Source organism: Amblyraja radiata, chromosome 8 (assembly GCF_010909765.2).
Source record: "Amblyraja radiata isolate CabotCenter1 chromosome 8, sAmbRad1.1.pri, whole genome shotgun sequence".
Lineage (NCBI taxonomy): Eukaryota > Metazoa > Chordata > Chondrichthyes > Rajiformes > Rajidae > Amblyraja > Amblyraja radiata.
The window spans coordinates 26,533,824-26,541,902 of record NC_045963.1 but is presented as its reverse complement, the minus strand read 5'-3'; the positions used below and the strand labels follow the sequence as shown (position 1 = coordinate 26,541,902).

The window sequence follows — 8,079 nt, the reverse complement described above, 5'->3', positions numbered from 1 at the left end:
CCGAGAATGGGCCGATTCAAGCCCCACGATTTTGGGTGGGCAAAGCTGCTGTTGCTGGAGTTCGTAGTCGGTCACCAACCAGGTCAGCTCCCAATGTTACCGTCCACAGGGCCCACCGGCGAAGCCTCCGAAGCCTCGCGTGTGTGTGTGTGGGCGCGCGTGTATGTGTGTGTGTGCATGTATGCGTTTGCGCGCTGCGCCAAGAAATTGTGTCCCCCATGTTTTGGTAGTGATTTCGGCACCTGCAAAATGTGGAAACAGGCCCTTCAGCCCAATTTGCCCACACCGGCCAACATGTCCCAGCTACACTACTCCCACCTGCCTACATTTGACCCATATCCCTCCAAACTTGTCCTATCCATGTATTTGTCTAACTATTTCTAAAACGTTGCGATGGTCCCTGCCTCCTCTGGCAGCTCGTTCCATATTCCCATCACCCTATGTGTGAAAATGTTACCCCTCAGATTCTGTTAGTGGTAGGAAATAGAAATGTTCCCCTTAAACTTAAACCTGTGTCCTCTGGTCCGCAATTCATCTATTCTGGGCAAGAATCTCTGTGCATCTCCCTGATCTATTCCTCTCATGATTTTATACACTTCAATAAGATCACTCCTCATCCTCCTGCGCTTCAGGGAATAGAGTCCCAGCCTGCTCAACCTCTCCCAGTACCTCAGACGCTCGAGTCCTGGCAACATCCAAGTACATCTAGTTTAGAGATACAGAGTGGAAGCAGGCCCTTCAGCCCACTGAGAGCGCACCAACCAACGAACCCCATACACTACCACTATCCTACACACTGGGGACAATTTTACAATGCTACCAAAGCCAATTAACCTGCAAACCTGCACATCTTTGGAATGTGGGAGGAAACAAGAATGTGGAGCACCCGGAGAAAACCCATGCGGTCACAGGGAGAAAGTACAAACTCTGTACAGACCTGTAGTCAGGCTCGAACCCAGCACTCTGGCGCTATAAGGCAGCAACTCTACCGTTGTGCCACTATGCCGCCTCTTGTGTTCTTTACCATAGACTGCATGGGTGGCACAGTGGCGCAGCGGGCCTGGCTTCGGGTGCTGTCGGCTGATGAGTACCAATTCCTCAATATTGAAACTGGCGGGGCCAGGAGGTGGATCACCACAATAGCTGAGAAGACTGCAGCAGGGAGACTCCCAACCGTGGTGGAGTCCATGCCGTTGGATCCGGGTCTGTCTCTGTCAAGGGCAAATAAGGGTGGCGTGGTTATGCATTGGTAGAGTTGCTGCCTTACAGCGCCAGACGCCTGCGTTTGAAGCTGTCTGTACGTAGTTTGTACATTCTCCCTGTGATCGCGTGGGGTTTTCCCGGATGCTCCAGTTTCCTCCCACACCTCACCTGTCTGTCGGTCAATTGGTTTCTGTAAATTGTAAAATTATCCCCTGAGTGAGGTATAGTGCTAATGTTTAGAGGTAATCGCTGGTCGGCGCGGACTCGGTGGGCTGAAGGGCTTGTTTCCACGCTACATTTCTGTAGTCTAATTTGAATAAATGGTACATGCTGTATCGGGAATCTCCAGAAAAACAGAGGGGGGATAAAAAACAAATTATTGATTAAAACCGGTTAAAAACAACTTAAAGATATCAACTCCTCTCAAACGATGGGGGGGGGGGGGGGTGGAATGTGTATGTGAAATATTCCGTCAGGGTGGAAGCCGAATGGCACAATTGCAGCAATGACACTGCAGTACGAGGGGAGGGTGTTGAGACAATCTTACCTTGCGCTACTTCACTTCCAGAGCAAATTGGAGCAACACTCCAGAGGGTTTGCTGGAATGCGGCATCAACTTGTAAAGTGCTACAGCCATATGACAAATGCTGCAAGAGAACAAATCAGCTCAGCATCGGCTGGAGACTGCGGGTCAGACTTAAATACATCTTAACAGAATGCTGGTCTCTTTAAACACCGCATCCTCTCGCCATTCAAAGGGCAAACACGTCAGCCTTCAAGCCTGCTTCAAGAATTTATTCGAAGACAAGTATATACAAAGGGTACAAAATGTAGATAAAACTATACATGAATATAGTCAAGCCAAACATAAGTACAAAAGATAGTGAAAAAAAAGATACCAGTGTGCAGAATGTAGTTTCTCAGCATTGGAGTGTAACAGTTCCTAATTGGTAGTAATTCACTGATATTTGGGTAAAATGGACTTTGATCAAATGTTCAAATATCTTTAATATACCTGTACTTTAACATATTGAAACAAGACAGGGCAGATGCTGGTTTACAAAGAAGGGCAAAGTGCTAGAGTAACTCAGGGGGTCAGGCAGCATCCCCGGAGAACATGGGTAGGGGAAGTTTTGGGTCGGGACCCTTCTTCAGTCAAGGATAGGGCCTTCATGAACCAATCCATGTTCTCCAGAGATGCTGCCTGACCCGCTGAGTTACTCCAGCACTTTGTATCCTTCTTTGTAAACCAGCATCTGCCATTTCGTGTTTCTATATGTTAAAGTATATTCAAGATATTTGAACATTTGTTCAAAGTCCATTTTACCCAAATATCAGTGAATTACTTCCAATTAGGAACTGTTATGCTCCAATGCTGAGAAACTACATTCTGCACACTGGTATCTTTCTTTTCACTCCCTCTTTTGTACTTATGTTTGGCTTGACTATATTCATGTATAGTTTTAACTAAATGTTGATAGCATGCAAACAAAAGCTTTTCACGGGCTAGCAGAATCAAGGGGTATGGGGAGAAGGCAGGCACAGGTTACTGATTGTGAATGAATGGCACTGCTGGCTCGAAGGGCCGACTGGCCTCCTCCTGCACCTATTTACTATGTTTCTATGTTTCTAAAAGTAAACTTAAACCTTGGAGCAGGTTTCATTTGCCAGCTGCTTATTTCTTACCAGAACTAGTTTAGTTCAGCTTAGTTTACTTTAGAGACGACACACAAAATCCGCGCCGACCAGCAATCCTCATACACTAGTTCTATCCTACACACTGGTAACAATTTACAGTGTCCAATTAACCTACAAACCCGTACGTCTTTGGAATGTGGGAGGAATCCGGAGCACCCGGAGAAAACCCACGCGGTCACAGGGAGAACGTGCAAACTCCGTACAGACAAGCACCCGTAAGCAGGATCTAAGCCACGGGACTGGCGCTGTGAGGCAGCAACTCTACCGCTACACCACTGTGCCGCCCTGTAAACAGACTATGATTTTGCTTCACGGACCAGCACAAATTAGTCGGATGAAATTCACAGCATGTTTCCTTGCAAGCACTGGAAAGTGATACGTGAAACATTTTACTCACCAGGTACCGCTCTGAAGAAATACTGACTAAAATAAGGTCATCCCCAACACGTACTTTTTCTCCTTCTGAGCGTTGTTTAGAGGCTGGGTGTATCGTCCACCAGCAGGCCTCCCCTACACAAACAGGGCAATTAAATCAGTGCTCTAGTCTATACAATTACACAATACCATGTCCACTTTGCACATAAGCAATGTCAGTATAACTTGAAACTTAACAGAAGTAAACGCACACTGAATTCTATATTCAAAAATGCAGTGTAGGAAGGAACTGCAGTTGCTGGTTTAAACCAAAGATAGACACAAAAAGCTGGAGTAACTCAGCGGGGCAGGCAGCATCTCTGGAGAGAAACACCCATTCCTGGGTCCCAGCTTTTTGTGTCTATCTTCATGTCAATATGCTGTACTTTTAATAATCAGGCTCATGCAATAAATACAACTGAATCTTAATTAGAACATTTACATTGCTATTTATACAGTGCTAATTTTACCCCTTAGTCTCTTTTCAGCAATATATTCTCTGTTGCCTTTCAATTTTTGAAAGCTGCCAAGTTTTTAGATTCCACTGTCCCAATGCTTGTGTTTCTGGAACTCCGCCTGGCCAGAGCCGGCGGATCTGTTCCCATAGCCGTCTTCCGAGGCCGACTTTGTGGGCTGATGTCTCGGCTCCCCGTGGGTCAAGGCGGGCCGTTCCTGTATCGTTGGACTCCTCCCATTGTTGGTCTGGCAAAACGGATAATCCAGCAAGGCTCTGGAACCAAGGGTGCCGGAAAATCAGTGGTGGAGCTGTATTTTAAATATATTTGAATAGTGTAAAGGTATTTCAAATGGCCATTGATACCATCGGCCAGTCACTGCCCCTCACTATTTGCCTCAGGGGTGGAATGTTGGTTCATTCTCCCTGAACTACAAGGGAGGTAAATCCATGCAGCATATAAGTTCAGCACAAGCCAGTCCCATGCACCCATCCACACACATCCCCAATAACTAAATTATGAATTACGAATGGTCTTGGTTGAACGGAAGATTTTGGGCTTTTTGCACTAATATTGGGGTTTTTAATTTATTGCTTTTTTCCAATATTTCTTTATTATCAATGCTTCTTTATTACCATGTGTACAGATGCAGAGTGAAATTCTTTATTTTGCATACAGTTCTGTGAAGTATTGCCACGCCGAAGCACAATCCCTGATAGTACAAAAAGCATAGAAATACTCCACTGAGAGCACATGCCAACGTTGCCAGGTTTTGTTGCCATTTGTCACCATTTACACATTTTGAGTATTGTGTTTACAGACCTATTAAGCTGCTGCAAGTAAGAATTTCATTGTTCCGTTGTCGGTACATATGACAATTAAACCCTCTCAACTCTTAATACCCTGAATGATGGTTACAGTAATATGATTACTGCATAAACTAAAACCAAAGCCAAGGTTTGCTATAAGCCTGCCATGACCACCCTCCCATTATCAGCACCTCCTCTCTGTAGACTCTGTAAAACATTTGTACCTTAACCTGCCCTATGAAAGAGAGAAAATCCTACATTCTCCCATCCAACCCGAGAACCGTTTGAAACTGTACTGTCTATTGTGCGACTGCAAGTAAGAATTTCATTATTCTGTTTCAGTACATATGGCAATTAAACACTCTTGACTCTTAATACTCTAAATGATGATCATGGTAATAAACTCAAACCAAACCAATACCAAGGTTCGTCCCCAGCTTGCTATGCCCACTCTCTCATTACCAACGCCTCTGCTACACTGCTTGTAGGCTCTGTAAGACAATTATACCTCAAACTGCCCCATGAAAGAGAGAAAAGCCTACATTCTCCTGTCCAACCCAAGAACCATTTGACCTGTAGGACCTCTTTCAAACGTACCAGTTGTATCTTCCTGCAGCCCGACATCAAAGGCCAATTTGTCTGTTGAAGATCGAGATGTGGACAAACAAGAAAGATACTTGGAAACAAAATACAGGACAGCAATGGGTTAAAATATCAGACTGGCAACAGTTCAAATGAGAATGATAATTAACAGCAGTTATTGAGGATTATTTTTTATTTTCTGTAAATCAGATCAAGCCTCTAACTGCAGATACGGAATACAAATGGAAATGCTGTAAATGCTAAGAAGGTCAGGTGATATCTGTGCGGACAGAAACAGAGATAACATTTCAAATTAACAGCCCAAGGTGTTAACTCGGTCTCTCTGTCCAGAGATATCGCCTGACTCTGGCATTTTCTAATTTTATTGATGTCCAGTATGTGTAGTATTATCATTGTTGAACCTTTTCCGTGATCAACAAAATATGCTAGTTTCTCACTGTTAAAATGCCTAAAACACCAATGTTAAAACACCTGAAGCACCTTGGAAGATCATTGAATGTGATGTCACGGGTTCGTATGGTGCTCAAGAAGGCTTTCGGCACATTGGCCTTGATCAGAATATTGAATGTAGATGTTGGGAGGCCATGTTACAGTTGCACAAAACGTTGGTGCGGCCACATTTAGAGTATTGATTTAGGTTTTGGTCATCCTGTTATAGGAAGGATATTGTTAAGCTGCAAAGGATACAGTGAAGGTTTATGAGGATGTTACCGGGACTCGAGGGCCTGAGCTATGTTGAAGATGAGCTGTCTAGGACTTTATTCCTTGGAGCGCTGGAGGATGAGAGGTGATCTTATTGAAGTGTATAAGATCATGAGAGGAATAGATAGGGTAACGAGTGATTCTGAATTCTATTTTATGAACCTTGACGTGAAATAGTGCACTAAAGTTAGCGACTTACCATTCCACTGTAAGAGTGTCTGAGCAATACTGCATGTCCATACAGGAGGGTGCGGTGGCCTCCACCCTGAGCTGTCTGTTAATAAAAAATGATAATGTTTCAGGATATGACAACAGATAAAACATAAGGCACAACACTTATTACAACCAATTCAATTGTCCTGTTAAATATTCCACTGTGGGCAGCACAGTGGTGTATGTGGCTGATAAAGCTGCTGCCTCATAGGGCCAGCCGCCCGAGTTCGATCCGGACCTCGGGTGCTCTCTGTGTTAAGTTTGCAAGTTCTCCCTGTGACCGCATAGGTTTCCTCCGAGTGCTCTGGCTTCCTCCCGCATGTGGCCACATTTTAAGAATAAGGGGTAGGCCATTTAGGACTGAGGTGAGGAAAAACTTTTTCATCCAGAGAGTTGTGAATCTGTGGAATTCTCTGCCACAGAAAGCAGTGGAGGTCAATTCACTGGATGTTTTCAAGAGAGAGTTAGATTTAGCTCTTTTGGCTAACGGAATCAATGGATATGGGGAAAAAGCAGGAACGGGGTACTGATTTTGGATGATCAGCCATGATCATATTGAATGGCTTGAAGGGCCAAATGGCCTACTCCTGCACCTATTTTGCTATGTTTCTATGTTTCTAAAGACAGGCGAGTTTGTAGGATAATTGGCCTCTGTACAGTTGTCCCCAGTGTGTAGAGAGTGGATGGGGAATTGGGATAACATACAACTAGTGTGAACGCATGGTCAATGGTCGGCATGGACCCGATGGGCCAAAGGGCCTGTTTCCTTGCTGTATCTTTCAATTCAAAAATAGAATTCTGCCAGATGGTTCTAGATCCCATAAAGCTCTAGATTCTATAAAGAATAACTCCGAGGATCCCACGCTGTAATTGTACGGTTATTCCCTCTAAAGAAGAAAAGCTAAATACATTCATGGGACGGAATAGAATAAAAAGGTCTACTGATTAGGTTGCTGAAGAGGTGTCAGAAGAAGATGCTCCCACACTTGACAGGGACCAGTTGGATTGCATGGTCCATTTCTGCACTTTACTTTCTACCTAATCCAATGTAATTCAGAACTTCTAAAGTGTAGATGTCTCAGGCAAAGCTCCTGGGAAATGTGGGCAAGTTGGGTCGAAGGGCCGGATTCCCCGCTGTATGACTCTATAATAGAGTGGTAATAGTGATGCAGTGGTAGAGTTGCTGCCTTACATCGCCAGAGACCCGAATTCAATACTGAATACAGGTGCTTATCTATACAGAGTTTGTACGTTCTCTCCATGACCTGCATGGGTTTTCCCTGGGAAGCTCCGGTTTCCTCCCACACTCCAAAGACATATTGTTTTGTACCGAAGAAAGACACAAAAAGCTGGAGTAACTCAGCGGGACAGGCAGCATCTCTGGAGAGAAGGAATGGTGTGACGTTTCGGGTCGTGACCCTCCTTCAGTTTAAACCAGCATCTGCAGTCCCTTCCAACACATACAGGTTTGTAGGCAGATTGGCTTAGTATAAATGTAAATTGTTCCTAGTGTGTGTAGGATAGTGTTAATGTGCGGGGATCGCTAGTTGGCATGAACTCGGTTGGCCGAAGGGCTTGTTTCCGCGCTGTATCTCGAAACTGAACTAATCTGCGTGCCTTTAATATTGCACTACAGGATCTGGGAAAATGTAATATCTAAACAACCACAAATATCATAAGACCATAAGACATAGGAGCAGAATTAGGCCATTCAGCCCATCGTGTCAGCTCTGCCATTCAATCAAGGCAGATGTATTTTTACCTCTCAACCTCATTCTCCTGCCTTCTCCCTGTAGCTTTTATACCCTTACTAATCAAGAACCTATCAATCTCCACTTTAAAAATACCCAATGACTTGGCCTCCACAGCCAGCCATGGCAATGAATTCCACAGATTCTCCATCCTCTAGCTAAAATAATTCCTCCTCATCTCCATTCAAAGGTCAGGAAACAGGATGTCTTTAAACTTTAGAGATACAGTGC

General features: G+C 44.4%; 1 protein-coding gene across 1 annotated transcript in view; it reads right to left on the bottom strand.

The window, feature by feature from the left end:
* The window catches only part of ryr2 (ryanodine receptor 2), a 301,683-nt gene extending 295,530 nt beyond the window's left edge, over window positions 1-6,153 (bottom strand). Inside the window, 4 exon segments of the mRNA XM_033025458.1 lie at window positions 1,751-1,850; window positions 3,299-3,411; window positions 5,177-5,255; window positions 6,084-6,153. Of these exon segments, the coding sequence (XP_032881349.1) occupies window positions 1,751-1,850; window positions 3,299-3,411; window positions 5,177-5,255; window positions 6,084-6,086 (295 nt within the window). The 5' untranslated portion in view covers window positions 6,087-6,153.
* Between the last annotated feature and the right edge of the window lie 1,926 nt (window positions 6,154-8,079).